We start from the raw sequence: 27,762 nt of genomic DNA, 5'->3' as shown, positions 1-27,762 counted from the left end.
ACGAATACACGCTTCCAATGTGCGTTCACCGCGATGTCGCCAAACACGGATGCGACCATCATGATGCTGTAAACAGAAATTGGATTCATCCGAGAAAATGACGTTTTGCCATTCGTGCACCCAGGTTCGTCGTTGAGTACACCGTTGCAGGCGCTCCTGTCTGTGATGCAGCGTCACAGACAACCGCAGCCATGGTCTCCGAGCTGATAGTCCATGCTGCTGCAAAAGTCGTCGAACTGTTCGTGCAGATGGTTGTTGTCTTGCAAACGTCCCCATGTGTTGACTCAGGGATCGAGACGTGGCTGCACGATCCGTTACAGCCATGCGGATAAGATGCCTTTCATCTCGAGTGCTACTGATACGAGGCCGTTGGGATCCAGCAACGCGTTCCGTATTACCCTCCTGGACCCACCGATTCCATATTCTGCTAACAGTCATAGGATATCGATCAACGCGAGCAGCAATGTCGCGATACGATAAATCACAATCGCGATAGGCTACAATCCGACCTTTATCAAAGTCGGAAACGTGATGGCACGCATATCTCCTCCTTACACGAGGCATCACAACAACGTTTCAACAGGCAACGCCCGTCAGCTGCTGTTTGTGTATGAGAAATCGGTTGGAAACTTTCCTCATGTCAGCACGTTGTAGGTGTCGCCACCGGCGCCAACCTTGTGTGAATGCTCTGAAAAGCTAATCATTTGCATGTCACAGCATCTTCTTCCTGTCGGTTACATTTCGCCTCTGTAGCACGTCATCTTCGTGGTGTAGCAATTTTAATGGACAATAGTGTATTAAATTATCTTCAAAGAAAGACTATATCGATTGCAATGTAATAAAAAGACTTTATTTATATTAGATGAGATCGTAGTGTATAACGTTCTCTTAACTAACATTATTGTCTTTGTCATTATATATAAGAGAAAAAAGATATTTAAAATCAGTTCGAGTCAGATCATTTCTTCTCCTGTATGTAAGGTATGCGTGCTATTGTAAAGTGGTAGCTTTTGTTCTATTTGTTCTTGTACGTAGTGTGCATTCAGTGCTTAGTGGAAATATATTTACAAAAAGTGAGTGCAACGTGTTACTTAGAGAACCCATGCAAACAATTCTTTCTGAATTAGTAATTGCAAGAAACTATTTAGCATTTTTTCAGTCTCTGAGAAGCGAGCAGCGGTGATCTTTGACTGGAAACAATTGGCCGCCATTACGCGGCGTGTTTAAATTTATTTTTTTGTGTAACATATCACCACAGCCGGAGCAGAAAGAACCATTTCAAGTTATTCAATTAACTAAAGTGCAAAGCTTCACTATTTTATTTCGTCTAAAAAATGCATACTTTCAAAGATACGATTTATTCTAGGTCAGCGAACTTAGCTTGCATTACATTTCGCCGAAAGCATCTGAAATAATTTGTAGGGAGCCCAGCGCTCATTTGAAACATAATTTAATATTTATCTTTGGCCACCTACAAATCAATTTCTTGTGTTTCACTTAATAATAATAATAATAATTAATAACCACAGAAAGGAAGGGATAATATACCGTCTAATATTGTTCAGCCACGGTACCTACCTTGAGTCAGGACGTGGGCTTCTCTGCAGCAAGAAAAGTATCCACACGATCCGTGCGATGACGCCTGAAGATCTACGGCCCATCAGCAGGATGAGCACTATTTTTTACGTGGTAGGGAGAGAGAGGCACCCTCACAGTAGTGCACCCAATGACGACGCTGAAAACACGACTGGCCCAACTTGTATTCGTCTTCAGACGAGTCCCAGAACTACGTGCACCATCGTTATGAATGTATCCCTGGGTTGGTGCTCTGAAGAAGAAGTTACAATGGTCGTATTATCACTGCACCACGTCTGATAGTTATGGGGGCCAATTCTGTACATAACACGATCACTACTAGTTCGCATAGCCGGTAATTTGGACAGCAGTCATAACTTTCTGACGTGTTTTGAGCTGTAGCAGTACCCTATCTTTGGATTCCCTATGGCGTTATCTTTCAGCAAGATAACACAAGACTTCGTGTTGCCCGTGCTGACCTGATCCACATCGATACAGATGGTATTCGACTGTTACCTATAGCAGCACGCTACCGAGAGCGGTGGCGCAGTGGTTAGCACACTGGACTCTCATTCGGGAGGACGACGGGTCAATCCCGTCTCCAGCCATCCTGATTTAGGTTTTCCGTGATTTCCCTAAATCGTTTCAGGCAAATGCCGGGATGGTTCCATTCAAAGGGCACGGCCGATTTCCTTCCCCATCCTTCCCTAACCCGAGCTAGCGCTCCGTCTCTAATGACCTCGTTGTCGACGGGACGTTAAACAACACTAACCTAACCTATAGCAGCACGTTCTCTGGGTCTCTCACTCAACGGAAATACCTGGTCATGGATGCTGAGAGACTGTCATGCCGCCACACTGAATCACTACAATTCACGAACTTAAGCGTAGAGTTGAAACAATCTGGAATGATGTAAGCGTCTTCGTCATCCAGGCTCAGTTCGACTCTGTGGCAGCCAGTTTAGTGCAATTGTTTCTGCCAGAGGTGGCAGCTTTACCAAATTTTGCATCCTGTAATCGCCCCCTCCCCTTCCCCCCCCCCCCTTACACAAAATATCACTTACAAATTTAACGAGGAATTTTTCCTACTATTATTCACACGCACAATAAAAGAATTGGTATTTGCTATCCTTCACAATGCTTCAATTTTAATGGCCAGTGCTGAAATTATCATGTACTCAGTACAGTGGTACTTGTTTCGTAATATTCGTGGCAGCGTGTTCATTCAGGAACGGATGCAGCGGTATGTGAATGTTTTAATGGATAAATCAGATAAGTGAGTAAACTAAGTTGGTATTTATTGTGATTTCCATACTGAAATAATTACTTATGGAAGTTCAGAGGTGGCCTGCTGGACTGCGTCTACCACTTGAGTACTGCAGAGAGGTGGCAGTGAGGGCTTGCTACAGTACGTTATATATGCCACTACATTCAAATTTACACTTGAAACCGAAATTTTTGCGTTTTTTTGAATACTATCGCTGCTGATCTTTTCAACTACTATGATAGTCAACCAGATAGTATTGCTTACTAAAGATTACCTATCCGTGTATAGGAGTAACGACTGCTTCCACCGTCTGTCTGTTCACGACTTCCTTGTGAATGCCTGATAAACAATAACGCGCACCCACTTTCCAATATCGATGAGCAAAGAAAATTTTCTTCGATATAATCCCTTAGAATTCCCCGGTGATTCGTTGTCATCTCGTTGACATCGGGTGTTGAGCCGGTGGTCCGCGTCTTCCCAGCACGATATTTCGACGCCGTCTTCATTAGGTGTTCCTTGAGACTGGTCTCGCACCTGGTGAAGACATCGAGTTATAGCGTCGAAATGTCGTGCTGGGAAGACGCGGACCACCGACAGAACAGCCGATCTCAAGGAGATGACAAATATTTGTTTGCTGGTAGCAACTGACAGTGCAGATAAAAAAATGAAAAAATGAAGCAAATATTCAGCTTTGAATGCTGTAAGACGCCCACAGATCCGCCGGAAAAATCCAACTCTCTGTCCTCATTGCAAAGCAGATCATTTCGTACGATAGTAACCTCTCCATCTACCAGGAATGCACGTATTTACTACCGACTAACATGCACCTTATATGTCAAAACTTAAGTTTTATCCAATATTACTTAAATGACTGTATTTGTCCAATCTATTTACATTCCAGTCCGTTAAAGAAATTAAGTCATCCGTCACCTACGGCAGAAGACATAATCAGATTATGAACTCTATCTTCCAAAATGAGAACCTGTTCCGAAATCCTGACACCTACAAAAAATTAGAACTTCATAATCTCAGCTAGCGAGGTTCACTTCGGTTCGCAACTTGCCGACATTGCCATTTAAAAGAATTATTACTCGTTTCCGCCCCTCAGATTCTCTACCTGATTTCAATTCACGGTGTGAAAGCAGTACAATTTTCTCTCCGAAAATATTTGGTCGTTCTTTTGGGTAGGGATCGGTATTGGGTGAAGTGTGTGTAAGGGCTTCCCAGTGAAACTTAGGCAACGTACTCGAAACAACCTTAGCAACATGTGGGCACGTTGGGAAGCCCTTACATTGTAAAGAGTGTGTGAGAACTATCCATTACACTGTAAACAACATAGCCAACTTAACGTTATTCTTTACGTTGTGTAAGCACTCATATATCAATAGTAACAGTCTGAGGACGAAACATTGGAACACGATTCTAGGCATTGTTGTGAGACGAGGTCTGTCAGCGAGAGTGGAAGTAGTAGTGTTGGTCGAGAGCTCGGAGACAGAAGACGTGTCATGTTGCCCTCACGTCGGCGATGGCAGATCTTACCACACTCAAGGCCTGATTTCATTTATAAGGCCAGGACAGATTTAAATTGCTTAACTACGCTTGAAGATGGAATTCAAGGTAAAATTCGCAAGCATAGCGCAAAAGGAATTGCAGTGTTAGGCTCGTGATTGTTAGTCCGAGTATGCAATAATACCATGTTTTGTTCGTCAGTTAAAGAAGCCTCCAACTAATAATAATTATTCTCCACATCTAACAAATAAATAAATGCTGTGGTTATTAAATTCCAATGTAACTCTGAAATTGAAATAACTTGTTAACGTGGCATTCGGCCATTACCTACGTCATTGTAACTGTCATTTTCTATTATTGTTATGGGTTATGATGATTCTGGAGGTTTAAATAGACTTTATTTATGAAACCGCTTCTCACAAGTTATTTAATAGGTAACAGGACCCAAGCAAACTCCTTTTTATTAAATTCATTCTTATTAAAAATAAGCTTTAGCCGCTTCACAGGGGAAGACCGCACTGCAGTTCTTTCCCTAAATCCTCGCACAAACGAAAAAATGGCTGACATCGAAATAAGTGTCCAAGGAATAGAAAAGCAACTGGAATCACTCAACAGAGGAAAGTCCACTGGACCTGACGGGATACCCATTCGATTCTACACAGAGTACGCGAAAGAGCTTGGCCCCCTTCTAACAGCCGTGTACCGCAAGTATCTAGAGGAACGGAAGGATCAAAATGGTTGGAAAAGAGCACAGATAGTCCCAGTTTTCAAAAAGGGTCGTCGAGCAGAAGCGCAAAACTATAGACCTATATCTCTAACGTCGATCTCTTGTAGAATTTTAGAACATGTTTTTTGCTCGCGTATCATGTCGTTTCTGGAAACCCAGAATCTACTCTGTAGGAATCAACATGGATTCCGGAAACAGCGATTGTGAGAGACCCAACTCGCTTTATTTGTTCATGAGACCCAGAAAATATTAGATACAGGCTCCCAGGTAGATGCCATTTTCCTTGACTTCCGGAAGGCGTTCGATACAGTTCCGCACTGTCGTCTGATAAACAAAGTAAGAGCCTACGGGATATCAGACCAGCTGTGTTGCTGGATTGAAGAGTTTTTAGTAAACAGAACACAGCATGTGGTTCTCAATGGAGAGACGTCTACAGACGTTAAAGTAACATCTGGCGTGCCACAGGGGAGTGTTATGGGACCATTGCTTTTCACATTATATATAAATGACCTAGTAGATAGTGCCGGAAGTTCCATGCGGCTTTTCGCGGATGATGCTGTAGTATACAGAGAAGTTGCAGCATTAGAAAATTGCAGCGAAATGCAGGAAGATCTGCAGCGGATAGGCACTTGGTGCATGGAGTGGCAACTGACCCTTAACATAGACAAATGTAATGTATTGCGAATACATAGAAAGAAGGATCCTTTATTGTATGATTATATGATAGCGGAACAAACACTACTTGCAGTTACTTCTGCAAAATATCTGGGAGTATGCGTGCGGAACGATTTGAAGTGGAATGATCATATAAAATTAATTGTTGGTAAGGCGTGTACCAGGTTGAGATTCATTGGGAGATTCCTCAGAAAATGTAGTCCATCAACAAAGGAGGTGGCTTACAAAACACTTGTTCGACCTATACTTGAGTATTGCTCATCTGTGTGGGATCCGTACCAGGTCGGGTTGAAGGAGGAGATAGAAAAGATCCAAAGAAGAGCGACGCGTTTCGTCACAGGGTTATTTGGTAAGCGTGATAGAGTTACGGAGATGTTTAGCAAACTCAAGTTGACTCAAGTGGCAGACTCTGCAAGAAAGGCGCTCTGCATCGCGGTGTAGCTTGCTGTCCAGGTTTCGAGAGGGTGCGTTTCTGGATGAGGTATCGAATGTATTGCTTCCCCCTACTTACACCTCCCGAGGAGATCACGAATGTAAAATTAGAGAGATTCGAGCGCGCACGGAGGGTTTCCGGCAGTCGTTCTTCCCGCGGACCATACGCGACTGGAACAGGAAAGGGAGGTAATGACAGTGGCACGTAAAGTGCCCTCCGCCGCACACCGTTTGGTGGCTTGCGGAGTATAAATGTAGATGTAGATGTAGATGCTGCTGCATGCTGCTGCGAATTACTGTAAACCACGTGGACAAAGGCAGTCATCTAAAGAAGTGAGTGCAAAACTTAGGGCCAAAACAGAGACACTGACACACCACAACATGTCGTGTACTCTAATCCAATAAATTCCGTTGGACAAGTCAGATTCTGTATCACTTGTAAATTCTTATTAAAAAACGCAGTCACATAGCGTAGGTATTCATTGTTATAGGTTAAATTGTCCCTATAGTTTTTCAAATTCAAATACGCAGTGAGATAGCTTATCCAAATGTTAGTTTTAAGTTTGAGGGCTTAAAGGAGAGTTAAGGGCTTGAAGGAGATGAAACTGACACTCGTATAACACGCACACAGTGTTATGTAGGTTATATTCTATTTACTGATAGCTCAGGTTTCCATTTTGGTGGCATATACGTTACAACATATCCTTAATACAGTCCCGACCTCTCCCCATGCAATTTCCATATTTTTGGAGCCCTCAACAAAGACATCGTGACGGTCGATTTGCTTCGGACGAAGATGTACACACCTGGGTACAATCATGGTTCAGGAGACAATCGCAACATTTTTCCATAGAGGAACTGATGGTCTTGTCTCACAGTGGAATAAGTGTATTAATAGTTCTAGCAATTATTTGTGAACTAATGAACAGTTTACTTACTTTTTTCTATCCACCTAGTTTTCATTTTACTGCCCCTTGTACATCGCATATCGTCATCCTATACGTCATGGTTTTCCCACCCGTACGGAACGCAGCTCCTCTGCCAATATGATTACCAGCTACCTCAAAACACACTGCTACGTGCTGCACTCCAACAGTGGCCTTATGTTACTGAGACACTCGTTGTGACACTGCCCTCATTCCACAAACTTATAAAGTATCCTTATTTTGCATGTCTATTTGGAATGTACAAACGTTTATGTACTCTGGTATTTTACCAGTAACATTCTATGAGAGATTACTGAAATCAGGTTATAATGGAAGAATAACTTCGTATGGCTCGTAGTGTGTTATAAAAGATTATTTGATTGATTTATGAATGTGTAATGATATTCGTATAGATCATACATTGTGAAATCATGAGATTGTTTGATGGTTGGAATTTAACTATCGTTCTAGTCTTAAATATATAAATGACCACGAAATCGAAACAGTCCGAGGTCGTCCTACGGGCAATTAAAATAATTGTTGTGTAATTCACAGTATCTTTGACAAGCACTAGGCCTAAGAATGGCCAAATGTTCCCCTTGTCGTTCCGTTCTAGAAACACCTGTTAAACAAGCAGAATCACGCAGCAAGTAGTCTCAGCGGACAGCCTAGAGAAAGAGTGGAAATTACGACATGGCGTTTTCAGTTTTGGCAAAGCCTTTTTTTGCAGAAAGGGGTATACTGCGACAGACTGAGCTGGGCAGAGTGGTCTGCTGGAAGTCATAGTGAAAGCTCTTGTTATCGTGTGCTCTGCCAGGCGAGGAATATTTGTACTGGCAGTAAATAATAACTAGCACTACTAAAAGTAGTCACTATTAAATCCTTGCCGTCGATACAAGTCTTTTGCGGCATTATTGGATGCGGCAAATGTTGCACCACATTGCTTTGTGTATGCTGATCGAGGGTAGCCATTATGGTACTTCGGCAACTCAGGTTATTAGAGACGTGAGGAATACGCAGCCGTATCTTGGTACCATGTCCATGAAAGTTACTAGTTTCTATATATGAAGACCGTGCAGCTCGTTAGAATGAAATCACAATTAAATCAATACAATGAAATGAATACCCTTAGCTGCATACAGGCGTTGATATACGTCAACGGGGACAGTTGAAAATGTGTGCCACGACCACGACCACAACCCGGGATCTCCTGCTTCCATGGCAGATGCTCTATCCATCTGAGCCACCGAGGACACAGAGGATAGTGCGACTTCAGGGACTTACTTATCTCTGGCACGCCTCCCGTGAGACCCACATTCCCAACTGATTGTCCCGCACTATATTCGTAGTGTCCCTTGCCCATTACACTCATTACTCGCGGACATGTTCGAAAGAACAGATACCATCTTCATATATATAATTAAGGCTCACCGGCCATTTGAACATCTTCTGTGCGAATGCACACACATTGCCCGAACTCTTACGGGAGTCGGTAAAGCCGAGAGTAATGAGTGTAATGGGCAGGGGCACAACGAATATAATGTGGGACAATCAATTGGGACTGAGTGTCTCACGGGAGGCGTGTCGGAGATAAGTCGCGGCAGTCGCATTATCCTTTGTGTCCTCGGTGGCTCAGATGAATAGAGCATCTGCCAGGTAAGCAGGAGATCCCGGGTTCGAGTCCCGGTAGGGACACACATTTTCAACTGTCCGCATTGACGTATATCAACGCCTGTTTGCAGCTAAGGGTATTCATTTCTTTGTATTGATTTAATTGTAATTTCATTACTAGTTTCTGATTGGAAAGTTTCATCAGTTAAGGAATGCTGTTGGTGTGTATTAATGTAAGAAAAGGAGCCTCACAAATTTGATGGATCGCGTTGTTTCAGTGTTTGCTTGACTTTTCTTGACATAAACTCATCCACTCAAAGTTCAAGATTAAAGTCACCGATGCCTAAAGACCATTATGAAACACAGATTTTTAAGAATTTTATTAAATCAATACTCAAACACGAAGTAATTTAAAGTCTGTAAGTTTCATTCTGATATAACAAACATTAATAACATTTATGAAGCATTAAATTCAGTAACTGTTCTAAGTCGAACAAAGAAGCTGATTATTCCGATGTTCGTCTCTTCAGTATGTGGCGAAGGTTTATAGCAAGTAGTAAATAGTTTTTCAGAAGGCTCTGAGTTGCCATTGATACTGACCTAGTGGCGAATGCTGTCACTTCGTTTCAGTGGGAAACGTCAGTAACGGTCTGGACGAAGTAAATCTTTAAGTTTAAAAGATGTACAAACGTGGTTAATTATATTAAGAGGGTACAGGTTATGACGAAATCAGTGTTCATAGCGTTGATATTGTTGAGCTAGTTGCGAGTCGACTGTCGTAAGTTACGAAAGCTAACCAAAGTGGTACCAAGGTCACGCTACTTTGCAGGCGCGTCTAAAAACTCTAACATAAGTCGACCACGGGACACTATGTTTTACGAACAGGGAGATGGGTAATAGGGTTGTTTCGTGTTCTTATGGCAGAAATATTTTAATCCACGGCGTGAAAGCAGCAAAATTTTCTCGCCAAAAATATTCGCTCGGTCGTTTCATGGGGATAAAAATTGGCCGTTTATGTGTTTAAATTGTTACAAGAATCAAGTGGCTACCTGCTTGGCGCAGACATTTGTGTTTGACGACATTTCGACAGACTACCTGTCGATTTCATTGCTTTACGCAGGCAGCCTCTGCTGGAATCTCCCGAGGCTGAGTGGATTACGGTTCAGACTATTGCGTCCAAGCAAAACCTGAGATCGTCACACCTAAGTGAACCCGTGGATTTCGTGTAAACAGCCCGTGTCGCTAGCCACGGACGGAGAAAGTCGGTCTAGTACCCGATAATCTGAGACACATTTCGTTAAATCGGATGAAATGATAACATTAGAACAATTCGTTGCACGGAAAGATGTTTTCTGCTTAAGGCAGTGAGCCTGTTTGCGGCTGGAAGCCCGGCATGTGCAGGTGTGATACGTACCCCTCCACGCAGTGGGCGGCCGTGAGGACCCACTGGTCGTTGATGACAGATCCACCGCAGTAATGGCCGCCGTCCACCTGCAGCGACACCTGCAACAGTACAAATCCACTACCTGCAACTGAACCATAAGAAGAACGCAAAGTACAATACAGTCGTCACAATAGCATCCAAATTCTGGCTACCGAGCTATATATGATATTTGGTCTTCCATTGTTTCCCAACGAATTACGTTCCGTGTGAACGACGGCAGTTACATGTGTAAGTAGGCAGTTTAGGTTTTCTTATTGGTAACGCCATGTAGCGCTCTGTATGAAAATCACTGGCTGTGCTGTGTGCAGTCTGTGGCTAGTTTGCATTCAAATCTGTATTGGCCAGTGCCCAAAACAATTTGTGAAATTTTTTGTGGAGAGCATGGGGGCTATGTAAGTAGGCTGTTTAGGTTTTCTTATTGGTAACGCCACGTAGCGCTCTGTATGAAAATCACTGGCTGTGCTGTGTGCAGTCTGTGGCTAGTTTGCATTGTTGTCTGCCATTGTAGTGTTGGGCAGCTGGATGTGAACAGCGCGTAGCGTTGCGCAGTTGGAGGTGAGCCGCCAGCAGTGGTGGATGTGGGGAGTGAAATGGCGGAGTTTTGAAATTTGTAAGACTGGATGTCATGAACTGCTATATATATTATGACCTTTGATGACTATTAAGGTAAATACATTGTTTGTTCTCTATTAAAATCTTTCATTTGCTAACTATGCCCATCAGTAGTTAGTGCCTTCCGTAGTTTGAATCTGTTATTTAGCTGGCAGTAGTGGCGCTCGCTGTATTGCGGAAGATTTTTGTGAGGTAAGCGATTTGTGAAACGCATACGTTAATGTTACTCAGGGCCATTCTTTTGTAGGGATTTCTGAAAGTCAGATTGCGTTGCGCTAAAAATATTGTGTGTCAGTTTAAGCACAGTCATGTATAATTGTTCTAAGGGGAAGTTTCACACGTAACAACCATAGTGGTGTACGAAATTATTCTCTATAGTATGCAGGCTACTGAACTGAACTAAACTAAAAAAAAAGGCCTTGGGAGACCCAACGGTACCGACCGGCTGCCGTGTCATCCTCATACCTCAGGCGTCACTGGATGCGCATATGGAGGAGCGTGTGGTCACCACATCTCTCTCCCGGCCGTATGTCAGTTTACGAGACCGGAGTCGCTACTTCTCAGTCAGGTAGCTCCTCAGATATAGTATGCAGGCAACAAACGAAATGTCAAAACAAGGGACCAAGTCGTAGATGAAGTGATGGAAATATGCTAACTCGAAGGGCAATACCAGGCAGTACCGATGCAGCAGGGTGGACGTGTGCAATAGTCTAGCGCAGGAAAATGGAACATTCCTCGCCAAATACTTCTACTAAATCTTCATTTGAGAATGATGTTTCTGGATGTAACTCACCGGCTGTGGGAAAGTAGGAACAGAAATTAATCGAGGCGTTGACCTTACAGACGGATTCTAAAAATGAAGTGGACTGATAAATTATGAAATGAGGATGTTCTTCGTAGAGTCGTCAAGAACCAGAAAACATAGAAAACTGTAAGTGGAAGAAGGACAGGATTACGGAGCATGTGTTACACTACTGACCATTAAAATTGCTACACCACGAAGATGACGTACTACAGACGCGAAATTTAACCGACAGGAAGAAAATGCTGTGATATGTAAATGATTAGCTTTTCTGAGCATTCACACAAGGTTGGCGCCGGTGGCGACACCTACAACGTGCTGACATGAGGAAAGTTTCCAACCGATTTCTCATACACAAACAACAGTTGACCGGCGTTGCCTGGTGAAACGTTATTGTGATGCCTCGTAGAAGGAGGAGAAATGCGTACCATCACGTTTCCGACTTTGATAAAGGTCGGATTGTAGCCTATAGCGATTGCGGTTTATCGTATCGCGACATTGCTGCTCGCGTTGGTCGAGATCCAATGACTGTTAGCAGAATATGGAATCGGTGGATCCCAACGGCCTCGTATCACTAGCAATCAAGATGACATGCATCTTATCCTCATGGCTGTAACGGATCGTGCAGCCACGTCTCGATCCCTGAGTCAACACATGGGGGCGTTTTCAAGACAACAACCATCTGCACGAACAGTTCGACGACACTTGCAGTAGCATGGACTATCAGCTCGAAGACCATGGCTGCGGTTACCCTTGACGAAGCATCACAACATGAGCGCCTGCGATGATGTACTCAACGACGTACCTTGGTGCAAGAATGGCAAAACGTCATTTTTTTTCGGATGAATCCAGGTTATGTTTACAGCATCATGATGGTCGCATCCGCGTTTGGCGACATCGCGGTGAACGCACATTGGAAGCATGTATTCGTCATCGCCATACTGGCGTCTCACCCGGCGTGATGGTATGGGGTGCCATTGGTTACACTTCTCGGCCACCTCTTGTTCGCATTGACGGCATTTTGAACAATGGAGTTACATTTCAGATATGTTACGACCCATGGGTCTACCCTTCATTCGATCCCTGCGAAACCCTACATTTCAGCAGGATAATGCACGACCGCATGCTGCAGCTCCTGTATGGGCCTTTTTGGATACAGAAAATGTTCGACTGCTGCCCTGGCCAGCCCATTCTCCAAATCTCTCACCAATTGAAAACGTCTGGTCAAAGGTGGCCGAGCAACTGGCTCGGCACAATACGCCAGTCACTACTCTTGATGAACTGTGGTATCGTGTTGAAGCTGCATGGACAGCTGTACCTGTACACGCCATCCAAGCTTTGTTTGACTCAATGCTCAGGCGTATCAAGGCCGTTATTACGGCGAGAGGTGGTTGTTCTGGGTACTGATTTCTCAGGATCTATGCACCCAAATTGCGTGAAAATGTAATCACATGTCAGTTCTAGTATAATATATTTTTCCAATGAATACCCATTTATCATCTGCATTTCTTCTTGGTGTAGCAATTTTAATGGCCAGTAGTAATAACTTACATGCTACTAGAGGAAGGCGTACAGGGTTAAAATTGTAGTGCAAGACAAGGGTTGGAGTACATGAAAAAAATTATTGGTGTGTGTAAGTGTTACTCTGAAGTGAAGAGGTTTGCACAAAGGGGGAGGGGGGGGGGGTCAATCGTGATGAGCTGCATCAAACAAATCAAAGGCTGAAGACCCGAAATAATGAAAACATCTATGTTTTAATACAACTCTGCCGGTATCACATATGAGATTGTACCGCTCCATCTCTGAGCAGAATATGTTGAAGTCCATGGAAACCTATTACCTTCTTCTGCACACACACACATACACACACACACACACACACACAAACAAACAACACATATCACCCATTACGCTCCTCTCCATACATACGCATGCACACTCACACGTACGCACACACATGAGATCATCCCCAGACAACTACGGCCGTGTATGGCTTGCGTAGTGGCGCAACCCCTGTGTCCCATCACAGTTTCCGATGATAGGAGACACCATCACAGTTATACGATGTCTGGTAGCTTAACTCAGAGCAGCAATACCTAATGATTGTGGTATCAACTTGTAAGCCTGATCACAGTTAGGCACTACCTTCCTTAATGGTTTCACTTGTTAACTTACTTTCACTGTTTCAAAAATGCTAATATTTTACTGAAACTTACATGTATTGACGTACGATGCCGCGCTCATTTATGACAATGAAGGAAAAAACCTTATATTACCCAATTATATGAAATTACAAATTACGAGAAAGCTGTACACAATATTCTCGAGGCAGGAGAATGTACGATATAATGTCAGATAACGTTTCCTATTTCACAGACTTCGTAAAGCTCTCTTCATATTTGAGTTACTCTTGTTTTTTAATACAGTACATCCCATCTATACACTTTTTGCAATACGGTATAGTGAAATCATTGAACAAAGTCGCTGAAATGTTTAAGATACAGTTACAGAACATCATATGTCTGTTGCATTTGCTTAGAAATATGATACGCTAGGGAAGACTGTGACTGATTTTAATATTTTCCAACAATGACAGTTACCGTCCACGTAATGCTAATTTCCAAAAAATACTCTTTCAAGGAATATTCGTGTATGAATATGAAACCCATATGCCAAATGTGCATGTAAAATAATTAAATTGCTAACAATGGTAAACATGCATAATAATTTTACTTATTATTATTAAGCCATTGCGGCTCTCTGCTTATCGATTCTTCACCTAAGTGCATGGTTTGTCCACGAGGGCGTGGTAGACGGGTGTTGGCGCGCTTTGGCTGCGGTTGGAGGGAAGTGTTGCCAATCGGCACGCAGGTGTGTTTGGTACCTTAGGTCACTGAAAAACTACGCTGATTTCAGTAAAATTGCCACATGCGGAGCCGAAGTCACAAATTTAGGTGATGGTGATTTCTTCTGTTTCTAGTGGCATATATTCTTGCAGTGGACTTATCTCCAACACAATCGCAACATTTTGTATGGAACGTTAGTTGTATGTTGTGGCGGGTACGGGAAGTGATTGGTCCGTTAACCTGTTCCCGAGAAGCGACGTCAACTGATTTGTCACGCTATTAAATTTATTGTTGTCATGTTCTGTCGTTTACAGGTTATACTTTACGAATTTTTTTGTTTAATTGCTTTTTTCTAAAGTCTTGATTTAGTCTGTTGCAAGCTATTTTGTAAACCGGAAAGCAACCGACATATTTGTTAATCTTTTTCTCTCCCTCAGAAGCTTAAAATATTTGATTATAGTCTGCCCCCTTGTTATCTTGTGTGACACTTAATACAACAGATTAAGTGCTGTATGCGTTCAATCTTGGAATTCGTGTGAATCTGCAGTAAGTCACAAGAATAAACCAATCTTGTCATTTAAGCGATTTTAAAATTTGGTGTTAAATTTATATTTGCATTTTTAAATGATTGCTAATTTGTCAAGTATTCTCACCTGGGATTATATTTAATGTTTTATTCCGTTCGCCTAAGTCCTGAATACAGGCCTTGTTATTAATTATAATATGGTTCTTACTTGTTCATGTATAAGCATGTATTGCTTCTCAGATTTCGGTTCGAACTTGTGATCGGTGATAAGTCAGTGGGTCGGGGGGGGGGGGGGGGGGAGGGGAAGTGTCGAGTCGTGAGATAGACCGTCTAGTACCTGGTTCTTGTTTGTTACATCTTTGTATGCTGTCTTTAACCTTGTTATTTCAATGTACTGATCCCCAATTTGTATGCCAGGTGGGCGCCTCATGTTTAAATTAGTCCTAGCGCCAACTGGTGGCTTTCCGCCGGCCGCGGTGGTCTCGCGGTTCTAGGCGCGCAGTCCGGAAACGCGCGACTGCTACGGTCGCAGGTTCGAATCCTGCCTCGGGCATGGCTGTGTGTGATGTCGTTAGGTTAGTTAGGTTTAATTAGTTCTAAGTTCTAGGGGACTGATGACCACAGCTGTTAAGTCCCATAGTGCTCAGAGCCATTTGAACCAGCTTTCTCTATGCATTTCCTTTCCTGTTTTGCATTTTGTGGCCGGCCGAACGGAATTTGACTGTGACACGGACGAGTTATGCCAGCGCTAGAGGTTTTGTGGTGTTGTGTTATAAATCTACATCTACATAGATACTTCGCAAGCCACCGTACGGTGCATGGCAGAGGGTACCCTGTACCATTACCTGTCATTTCCTTCCCTGTTCCACTCGCAAGTAGAGCAAGGGGAAAACGACTGTCTATATGCGTCCGTATGAGCCCTAATTTCTCGTATCTTATCTTCGTGGTCCTTATGCACATTGTATGTTGGTGGCAGTAGAATCGTTCGGCGACATCTTTCAAATGCCGATGCTATAAATTTTCTCAATAGTGTTTCTCGAAGAGAAAGTCGCCTTTCCTCCAGGGATTCCCATTTGAGTTCCCGAAGCATCTCCGTAGTACATACGTGTTGTGCGAACCTACTGGTAACAAATCTAGCGGCCTGCCTCTAAATTACTTCCACGTCTCCCTTCAATCCGAGTTGGTACGGATCCCAAACACTCGAGCAGTATTGAAGAGCAGGTCACACCAACGTCCTATGTGCGGTCTCATTTACAGGTCAATCACTCTTCCTAAAATTCTCCCAATAAACCGAACTCGAGCATTCGTCTTCCCTACCACAGTTCTCATATGCTCGTTTCATTTCGTATCGCTCTGCAGCGCAACCCCAAGACATTTAAACGACTTGACCGGGTCAAGTAGGACACTAGTAATATTATATCCTAACATTACAGGTTTGTTCTTCCTACTTATCCTCGTTAACTGACATCTTTCTACATTTACAGCTAGTTGCCATTCATTACACCAACTAGAAATTTTGTCTAAGTCGTTTTGTATTTTCCTACAGTCGCTCTACTTCTACACCTTACCGTACATCATAAAATCATCAGCAAACAACCGCAGATTGCTACCCACCCTGTCCGCCAAATTATTGATGCATATAGAGAACAGCAGCCCTGTCACGCCTCCCTGGGCACCCCTGACGATACCCTTGTCTCTGATGAACACTCGCCGTCGAGGACAACGTACTGGCTTCTATTAGTCAAGAAGTCTTCGAGGCACTCACATATTTGAGAACTTATTCCATATGCTCGCACCTTCATTAATGGTCTGTAATGGGGCACCGTGTCAAATGCCTTCGGGAAATCTAGAAATATGGAATCTGCCTGTTGCCCTCCATCCATAGTTCGCAGTATATTATGTGAGATAAGGGCAAGCTGAGATTCGCACGAGCGACGCTTTCTAAAACCATGCTGGTTCGTGGACATAGTTTCTCACTCTCAAGAAACTTTGTTTTACTCGAACTGATAATACGTTCTAGAACTATGCAGCAAACCGAAGTTAGGGATATTGGAATGTAATTCTGCTAGTTCGTTCTTCTACCCCTTTTATATCCTGGAGTCACCTAGGCTTTCTTCCAGTCACTTGGGTTTTCTTTCTGTGCGAGAGATTCACGATAAATGTAGGCTAGGTAAGAGGCTAATGTCGTGGAGTACACTGTGTAAAGACGAATCCCGATTCCAACAGGTCCTGGTGATTTATTTGCTTTTAAATATTTCAGTTGTTTCTCTACGCCAGAGATGCTTATTACTATGTCGTCCATACGGGGGTCCGTCCGTTGGTGAAATGACGGTTTGTTTGTATGATTGTCCCGTGTGAACGATTTCTTGAACGTGATATTTACGGTCGTGGAACATAGAACCAAGCCGCGTCATATCGTTCGCCAGTTCCAGGATAGAAGTTAAGTTACTTACCGGATCTCTTTCAGATATTTTGGTATCAGCCACTACAGTCAAAGCACACCAAGAGTCAATTAGTCCTAATACAGGGTGTTACAAAAAGGTGCGGCCAAACTTTCAGGGAACATTCAATACTTCGTGAATAGGAAATTAATGAAATTAATCATGTATTCTACGAATCTAAAGTTAGAAACCGTAAAACCCACGACAGCTACCACTTGTTATACAACTTTTATGAGAAATAGATTTATTGCAGTTCCATGACTGGTTCAGAATAGCCGTTTCGAAAGAGGTGTTTCATGTGTTTAATGCTTTGAAGACTGTTGTGACGTAAATCATGAAAGCAGTTGTGGAGCAAATGTTCTTATAAATCTGTTCACAAATGTTGGAACACCAGTACTTATTTCTGGACGCACGTTAGAGGTATTACACTAATTTTATGAAAATGTGATTTATTACTTATTGCATGACAGATTCAGCACAATTGTTATGAAGAAGATGTTTTATATATTTAATGCATCACCATAAATCATTACTTTGAGGGCTGTATGGGATGTAAATCATGGAAACAGTTGTGGAGCAACTTTTCCTATAGAACTGATCATAAATGTTGTAAACGTGTTACTTATTTCTGGATGAATGTTAAAGGTACATAACGCACCCTTTGCGATGAAACCGATGGATGTAAATAACAGTATACCTAGAATATTCATTGTAATCTATGGGTAGAATTCGTGGCATCTATGACTGGTATTTAAAAGGTTCTGGGTCCCAGGTTCGATTGAAGCCACTGCTTAAACACCGAATAAAAACCACCAGCTCTGGCGGCCAAAAACTTCCGGTATATAGAGTCACCTTTGTTCTGTCGAAGACAGCGGAGGAACGAATGGAGGTCCGGAGCATCCTTTTGCGTTTGGAGCTCGAATTTTTTTCCCAAAACGTGGAAGAATCAGCATGAGGATGCAGAAAGCAATCGGAACGACAGAATTAAGGATACATTATGTGTATGGAAAGATAGCGTGTATTCACAGGATATGTGGCCTATAATTGAAAAGAGATTCGTAATGATCTCTTCAATGAGAAAAGATTTCCAATCAGTCCCCCATTGGGATCTAAGGGAAAGGATTATGAACGGAGTTCTAGAAGGGGTTATGAATGGGGAGGTGACCACGAAAAGAAGATTGAAACATTAGTGAAAGAGTAACAATCTACGAGTCACAAGTTGAGTGCCATAGATGTGAATGCGTTAGAAAACTAAAAAATCTGTACAGGGAAATGCAGTGAAGTGGAAAGCAGGTAAGGGTTTCTGATCGGACGAATATAAGGTAATATCAGCAAAAACAAAATGGTGTAAAGGTGTTGATGATGTTTGATTTGTGGGGCGCTCAACGGCGTGGTCATTAGCACCCGTATAAAGTATCAGTTTTTACACAGTCCATTTTCTTTTCACACTCCAATCTAGTCACTCTCAAAAATGATGAAATGATGAGGACAGCACAAACACCCAGTACCCGGGCAGAGAGCATCCCCAACCCGGCCGGAAATCGAACCCGGGATCCCGTGATCCAGAGGCATCAACGCTAGCCCCTAGATCACGATCTGCGGACATGGTATAAGGGAATGGAATTCGTCATAAATAGAAGAGTAAAGCAGAGAGTGAGTTACTGTGAACAGTAATAGTGATAGAGGAAACCTACACCAACATCAGCTGTTCACATATACATGCCTACCTCACAAGTAGAAGATGAAGAAACAGAGAAAGTATATGAGGATACTGAACGTGTAACTCTGGATGTGAAAGAAGATGGCTACCTAATAATCTGGGGCATTGAAACGCTGTAGTAGGGCGAGGAATAGAAGACTGAGTCATGGGAGAATATGGGACCGGAAGTAGGAATGACAGAAGAGAAAGACTGATTGAATTCTGCAATACATTTCAGCTAGTCATGGCGAATACACTATTCAAAAATCACAAGAGGAGGAACTATATCTAGAAATCGCATGGAGACGTGCGAAAATTTGAGATAGATTACTTGAAGATCAGAAAGAGATTCCGTGATCCGATATTGGCTCGTAAGTCGTACAACGAAGCAGATATAGATTCGGATCACAATTTAGTGATGGCGAAGAGTGGGATTAGAGAATTCTGCAGAGGAATCCATGCAGAAAGAAGAGGGAAAATAAAGTGCTGAGACATAACAAGGAGCATCTGAAGTTCTCTAAGATTGAAGGCATTGCGATATTGAATACCACAGTAGGCCTTGCAGTTAAAGAGGAATGAATATCTCTGAAATGGGGGATCACAAATGTGTAGCAGAAAAATACTGCTACACGGAAAATACTTCGAATAAACCTCGGATAACAGAAGAAATAAACTGATCGTTGAAAGCAACAAGTACAAAAATGTTCAAGACAAGGCAGGAATACAGCAGTGTAATGGAACGGAGCGAATAGGAAGTGCAGGGAAGTCAATATGAGAAGTCTGCAGAAAAAAATGCGAAGAAATCGAAAGATAATGGTCGTTGGCAGGACTGATTCAGCTTAAAGAAAGTTGGAAATAACCTTCGGTGAAATTAAAACCAGTTTCTTACTGTGGTTAACTTTTAACTGATTGTTAATGCACTGAATTCCTGTTGTTTCCGTTAATCGGGATGCTTATAAATGCTTTAAGACCGAACTTGTATAACAGTACAATAAATAAAGAAATGACAGCTGTAGGCGGTATCAAGTATTTTAAACAATTTGGCGAAGTTGCAGACCAAAGTTCAATCAAGATGATTTTACACAAACATAAGATTCAAATAGAGATTTGTAAAAAAAAATAGTTCTAATAGAGTTACAAAAACGAACATGGTTGCTTCGTACAGAAATATTATTTTTGTTACAACAGTGCCTATTTGTGTCAGTTCTGTCAACCACTGAATTAATTTCTCTTTGCTTCTGACTATGAAGAACAGATACACCCTTAGAACTCATGACGTCAAAACGCCTCGTTGTAAAAATTTGTAAGGCAAACTGGAGCAGGTAATGTTCAGTGCAGTTTCTGGCTTTTGGTACAAAAAAAAGTCAGTTTTCATACGTCTGGGAAAACAGGTTATCCTACGTGCCATCAAACTGAAAGATTTCCCCCAAGAAGTCATTTACATTAATGCCACTCTGATCATCTGCTATAGTAATGGATCACTGTACAGACTTGGAAGCACCAAACACTCAAATTCGTGTAATATGAAACAGAGATTAGAGGGCAAAATATGGCGTTTTGTAAGTAGCATGCTGTTCACTCCCTGGTCACATGTTCTTTCTACGAAGTGAGGGCGATACATTTCATACAACGTGAAGTGCCAAAGTGGGTAAGCTAAGAAAAGTACCGGACATGACTGAATCGCTCATGCGTAGTTCACTGGGATCCACTAGACACGTCCGCAGCTCGTGGTCGTGCGGTAGCGTTCTCGCTTCCCGCGCCCGGGTTCCCGGGTTCGATTCCCGGCGGGGTCAGGGATTTTCTCTGCCTCGTGATGACTGGGTGTTGTGTGATGTCCTTAGGTTAGTCTGGTTTAAGTAGTTCTAAGTTCTAGGGGACTGATGACCATGGATGTTAAGTCCCATAGTGCTCAGAGTCATTTGAACCATTTGAACCACTAAACACGGCAGACGTGAACTGCAAACTTTGAATATAGGTTTGACAGAATTATGTCCTGTGAACATTGCTGGCCTCTACGAAATGTGTAAAGCTGAAACTATTTGCAGACTATGTTGTATAGTATTTATAATTTCTCTTACTCGTTCTCTTGCACGTAGCTTAGATATCAGTCCGAAATATCACTCTGCAGCTCTAAGTAGTCAGCGTTCCACAGGGATTTACACAGAGCTTTCCCAAGCCATTGCAAGTGATGTGAACAAAAGCAGCTGAACTGCCATAGCCATGAATGTCAGACACATGCATAGATGCTCCTGATTTTGGATATATACTGTAGGCTGTTTGCCTTCGTGGATACGTATGCGAAAGTTAATTGCAAATATTAGTCTGCCAATATCAACTAGAACATACGCGTGATGAATGTAGTTATTTCTGTACAGACTGCTTTTTCCTGTAAGATTCGTGTGCACACGTGTGCTTTCATGGGATCATCGTTTAATATAACACCATGGGACTTTTCTTTTTAACTGTAACACATTCCGAAGGATACAAAACAGTGATAAAGACTGATCTGCCTTATTCCTCGCTCTGTCTATTACCTCTTCCCAACTACAAACTGTACTTCACGGTATGCTACTGTCTCCAGGAACCACATTACTGTTTACAAAGGGGGTGCATACTCTCTAAATTCTTAGAAGCGATAGCTTATTTGTGGATACTAGTCTGCACTCTCTGGGTTGGCTCACCTGGCTGGGATATTCCCCGTCAGCGGCTGGCTGTCCGCCGATGATGCGTCCGTGGAAGGGAAGCACGCTGGGCCAGTCTTTCGGCCAGTCCGGAGCTTCTGCCGGCAACCGCACACCTACAGCACACAAATGGCCCCCACCGTGGCATAAGCGGAACAGAAACACCAGCTGAAAGACAGCACACAAAATTACACTGAACAGCTCTGATTTTCCCCGAAGCCATTCCTTAACTTTCCAGTGAAACTGAAATGTTCTATAAATTACTTTCATGTAGACGCAATAGCAAAGGAATACAATTTCAAGTAATATCAACACACAGACTTATAAAAGATGCATTATTAACGGTACGCAAACAAAGACGCGCAGTGTGATAGTGAAACAGCATCTTGGTAGACTAAGACTCTCCAGATGACAGATGCTATAGATGGACATTGGCTACCAGCTTAGAGGCTTCAGAGTGATAACTGCTACCGTTATATTAACGGGGATTTTCCTAATCAATGTCTAGAAAGAGCGGACATCGTCTCGAGCGACAGTAAATATGAGTGAGTTTGCTGATCATACAGCGATACTACACGGCTTTACAAAATGGCGATTTAATTTTTGTAATTTTTCTGAATGAAGTCTATAGACTTAAGCGTCAAAGAAACTAGTATAGGCATTCGTATTCAAATACAGAGCTATGTAAACAGGCAGGATACCTCGCTGCGGTCGGCAACGCCTATATAAGACACCAAGTAAATGGCGCAGTTGTTAGATAGGTTACTGCTGCTACAGTGGCAGGTCATCAAGATTCAAGTGAGACTGAAAGTGGTGTTAAAGTCGGCGCACAAGCGATGAGCCACAGCATCTCCGAGGTAGCAATAAAGTGGGGATCTTCCCCATTCGTGTACCGTCTACCGTGGATATCAGGAATTCCGTAAAACATCAGATCTCCGACATCGCTGCAGCCCGAAAAAGATCCTGCAAGAACGGGACAAATGGCAACTGAAGAGAATAGTTCAACGTGACAGAAATGCAACCCTTCCGCAAATTGCTGCAGATTTCAATGCTGGGCCATTAACAAGTGTCAGCGTGCGAATCATTCAACGAAACATCATCGACATAGGCTTTCGCAGCTCAAGATCCACTCGTGTACCCTTGATGTTTGCACGACATGAGCTTTACGCCTCGCCTGGACCTGTCAACACCAACATTGGATTGTTGATGACTGGAAACATGTTGCCTGGTCTGACGAGTCTCGTTTCAAATTGCATCGAGCGGATGATCGTGTACGGGTATGGAAACAACGTCATGATTCCATAGACTCTGCATGTCACCAGGGGACTGTTCAAGCTGGTGGAGGCTCTGTGATGGTGTGCGACCTGCACAGTTCGAGTGATATGTGACCGCTGATATGTGTACATACGACTCTGACAGGTGTTACATACACTCCTGGAAACTGAAATAAGAACACCGTGAATTCATTGTCCCAGGAAGGGGAAACTTTATTGACACATTCCTGGGGTCAGATACATCACATGGTCACACTGACAGAACCACAGGCACATAGACACAGGCAACAGAGCATGCACAATGTCGGCACTAGTACAGTGTATATCCACCTTTCGCAGCAATGCAGGCTGCTATTCTCCCATGGAGACGATCGTAGAGATGCTGGATGTAGTCCTGTGGAACGGCTTACCATGCCATTTCCACCTGGCGCCTCAGTTGGACCAGCGTTCGTGCTGGACGTGCAGACCGCGTGAGACGACGCTTCATCCAGTCCCAAACATGCTCAATGGGGGACAGATCCGGAGATCTTGCTGGCCAGGGTAGTTGACTTACACCTTCTAGAGCACGTTGGGTGGCACGGGATGCATGCGGACATGCATTGTCCTGTTGGAACAGCAAGTTCCCTTGCCGGTCTAGGAATGGTAGAACGATGGGTTCGATGACGGTTTGGATGTACCGTGCACTATTCAGTGTCCCCTCGACGATCACCAGTGGTGTACGGCCAGTGTAGGAGATCGCTCCCCACACCATGATGCCGGGTGTTGGCCCTGTGTGCCTCGGTCGTATGCAGTCTTGATTGTGGCGCTCACCTGCACGGCGCCAAACACGCATACGACCATCATTGGCACCAAGGCAGAAGCGACTCTCATCGCTGAAGACGACACGTCTCCATTCGTCCCTCCATTCACGCCTGTCGCGACACCACTGGAGGCGGGCTGCACGATGTTGGGGCGTGAGCGGAAGACGGCCTAACGGTGTGCGGGACCGTAGCCCAGCTTCATGGAGACGGTTGCGAATGGTCCTCGCCGATACCCCAGGAGCAACAGTGTCCCTAATTTGCTGGGAAGTGGCGGTGCGGTCCCCTACGGCACTGCGTAGGATCCTACGGTCTTGGCGTGCATCCGTGCGTCGCTGCGGTCCGGTCCCAGGTCGACGGGCACGTGCACCTTCCGCCGACCACTGGCGACAACATCGATGTACTGTGGAGACCTCACGCCCCACGTGTTGAGCATTTCGGCGGTACGTCCACCCGGCCTCCCGCATGCCCACTATACGCCCTCGCTCAAAGTCCGTCAACTGCACATACGGTTCACGTCCACGCTGTCGCGGCATGCTACCAGTGTTAAAGACTGCGATGGAGCTCCGTATGCCACGGCAAACTGGCTGACACTGACGGCGGCGGTGCACAAATGCTGCGCAGCTAGCGCCATTCGACGGCCAACACCGCGGTTCCTGGTGTGTCCGCTGTGCCGTGCGTGTGATCATTGCTTGTACAGCACTCTCGCAGTGTCCGGAGCAAGTATGGTGGGTCTGACACACCGGTGTCAATGTGTTCTTTTTTCCATTTCCAGGAGTGTATATAAGCATCCTATCTGATCACCTGCATCCATTCATGTCCATTGTGCATTCCGACGGACTTGGGCAATTCCAGCAGTACAATGTGACACCCCACACGTCCAGAATCGCTACAGAGTGGCTCCAGGAACACTCTTCTGAATTTAAACACTTCTGCTGGCCACTAAACACCCCAGAGATTAGTCGAGCTCAAGCCACGTCGTGTTGCGGCACTCCTGCGTGCTCGCAGGGCGCTACACGATATTAGACATGTGTACCAGTTTCTTTGGCTCTTCAGTGTAATACTAAGAAGGATGGTTACAGAACAAGGACAAACTGTTACCTTTTTCATACTAGTGACGTGTACTGCCAAGCACTGACAGAAAAATCAGTTAATGTTGTGAAACATACAATCCACGATTTATTTCTTAGGTCGATTCCTCTGATCTGCGGCCAACAACAGCCGTTTTCCGATGCAGAGTTACACCAAAACTTCCTGGCAGAGTGTAGTACTGAAGGGATAATCGAATTTCATTAATCTCATGCATGGAATGTTTATAAAAAAATTTCGTAGAAATGCAGTTCAGATTAAAATTCACTTCATTACGTAACCTAAAGTTTTTTTAAGGTTAATTCATGTTAAAAGGTTAATTTTGAGAAGTTCTGTAATGTATCATTTAGTCACAATATACACGGTTTCATTCATTCCTTTGGCCAACAGATTTACGTCTTCCAGGAATCATGATAACAGCTGTGTTTGTCATGAAAGTTCAGTATCGAGGCAAAATTCACTGACCTCCACACACTTATTGACTAATTTTGTACATGTTAGACTTTCAGCTGAAATTAATGGAATTTTCCACGGGCAAACAAATTGCATTTAACGTTAAACTCGAAAATTACAACAGTAGCACACAATTTCTTCATTATACTATCATTGTTCGAATGTGTTTTAAAGCGCACAGATATTAAATAAAGCCGAGATTGACTCATGATGGCCAAATATATAACACTACTCGTATTTTTTTGAGAAAGCACTCAAGAATTTCATCTTTTGGAAAAATAGCTGGAACCTATTTCTATTAGTAATCAAAGATAGGTCAAGTGGGTAATAAACTATGCATTTGAATTAGTCAAAGTTCCTGATACGTTTCTCTTTGGCTAGCAACAACAATAAAAATAATAGTAATAATTTTCTTAATAATAACATAAATAAAGATAATTTGATGCAGAAAGTTGAGAAGAGTAAAATATAGTGTTGATGAACTGAAGTAATGCAGTGATTCAAGAACGTGTGTGTGTGTGTGTGTGTGTGTGTGTGTGTAAGACAATAACAAATTGCGCTGACCTCTCCTCTTCATTAAGTTAAGCTAAGACTACCAATTACGAAACTGATCTTAATTAAGTCCGGCTTAGACTGTTATAGTAATGCTAAGTAAAACTTACAAAGACAGGTTCCTGCTATGAGGAAAGACGCCAGTAAAATATCACGCATTGTTGAGTTCCTCGTTTCTTTCACTAAGCTAAATCGCTAAGACAATTCACTGTTCTAAAGTAGCACTCTTATATACAAACCAAATATCTTATAAAAGATTGACAGAGGTGTCATCTGTCAGTCATTTAGATGGATGGTTTGCGTAAAGGACGGTTAGCGTCACGCTCAAAATACTTATCGTACTTGCGACAAATCCCGTACGCTTTTGATCACTGATTACTTTTACGTGGCAGGTCAAGGGTCTAAGATAATCTCTCCCCCCCCCCCCCACTCCTACCCCACCAATTCGGTTAATCTAGACTGCTGTCCCTCAGTTTTCAGCATCAAGGGAGGTGGGCCGGTGGCTAAAGTTCTGAGCTCGCATTCGGGAGTGGAATCAAATCCTGTATTGTCAGTCCGACTAATATTTTCCATTATTTCCCTAAATCGCTTCATACTAATTCTGGGACTATTTGTTGACTAGGTTAGAGGCTTCTTTCGAGGTACATACGATCAAATTTTCTTTGAGATTCACAGCAGCGCTTAAGATCTCCACCTAGGACGATTTATTTTAAAAGCTACAGGAACCTGACCAGATTATAACTGTTGGTCAGTATATTGAATGTTCATCCCCAGATCTCGTCTTGAAAACGAAGCTATAGGGTGACAGATAGAGAATTTATCGGTATATTTAAGTACATCAGTGTAAATTATATTAGTATTAGCAAACATTTTGACTGGAATATTTGCACAAAAGTGTGGAGATGGTGCTTGTCGAGTTGGAGGAGAAACTGAACTCGTGGTTTTGGAGACGGACAGTCTGCAAAAAACGATAAAATGTAGAGCGTCGTCGTTAATCTTTCATATTTAGGGTGCGTTTTTAATGACCCTCTTAACCTGATAAGGCTTTAGAGTGTTGAAAAACGTAAGTAGTCTCTAGCACCACTTTGAGCCAAACTTGTAATGAGTTAGAACAGACAAGCACAGTGAATTCAAATATCCACTTATTTCGGCACTGGCATCTCATTTAAATACTTTCATAAAGAACAATAGAGCAGTATGATTTCTAACACCACCATGATTCTAAATAGCTGCCCCCGACTCAGATGCTGCTGTAATTGGACCAGTATCATTTTTAAGTAATGGAAATGGGGCACCACAGCCATATTTTCAAAGTCTTTATTACTCAAACTGCTAGTTTCAACACTACATTTGCGTCATATTCGGGCCATACTGCGAACAAAATAAGTATTTCCAGTAATTGCCTCATGTATCGTAGGACCGATTCGATATTTAGGTGCTGTGAACCGCTATTCATCAGGAGCGTATATTCCAAATGTGTAGTCACCACTGACTACAACTGATGATGGTGACTACAAGTTCAGAGGATACAGTCGTAATGAATGGTATCTAGTTATTGTTTCGGTCCTACGGTATATGACCCAATTACTGGAAATACTTAATTGGTTAATGTTATGGCGTGAAGATTGCATAAATGCGAAGTTGAAACTAGTTGTCTGAATAATAAGTACCTTGAAAATACGTCTGCGGTGTTCCATTTCCATTACCTACATTGTCAACCACTGTCCAGCGTCCACAAGAAAAGGGGATGTTTACGAGTATTATTTCTTGTTCCATATGCACATTTCTTGTTCCATATGCACATTACTTCTTGTGAAAACTGCGG

At 43.0% G+C, this 27,762-nt stretch overlaps 1 protein-coding gene across 1 annotated transcript in view; it reads right to left on the bottom strand.

The window, feature by feature from the left end:
* Positions 1 to 26,146, bottom strand: part of LOC126162346 (mite allergen Der p 3-like) — a 56,947-nt gene extending 30,801 nt beyond the window's left edge. Inside the window, exons 1-3 of the mRNA XM_049918795.1 lie at positions 26,048 to 26,146; positions 21,773 to 21,888; positions 10,136 to 10,224 (exon numbers count right to left, since the gene is read on the bottom strand). Coding sequence (XP_049774752.1) covers positions 10,136 to 10,224; positions 21,773 to 21,888; positions 26,048 to 26,096 — 254 coding nt within the window. The 5' untranslated portion in view covers positions 26,097 to 26,146. The remainder of the gene's footprint in view (positions 1 to 10,135; positions 10,225 to 21,772; positions 21,889 to 26,047) is intronic.
* Positions 26,147 to 27,762: the final 1,616 nt, after the last annotated feature.

This window comes from Schistocerca cancellata, chromosome 1 (assembly GCF_023864275.1).
Source record: "Schistocerca cancellata isolate TAMUIC-IGC-003103 chromosome 1, iqSchCanc2.1, whole genome shotgun sequence".
In the NCBI taxonomy this organism is placed as follows: Eukaryota; Metazoa; Arthropoda; class Insecta; order Orthoptera; family Acrididae; genus Schistocerca; species Schistocerca cancellata.
This window is presented reverse-complemented; position numbering and strand designations above follow the sequence as displayed.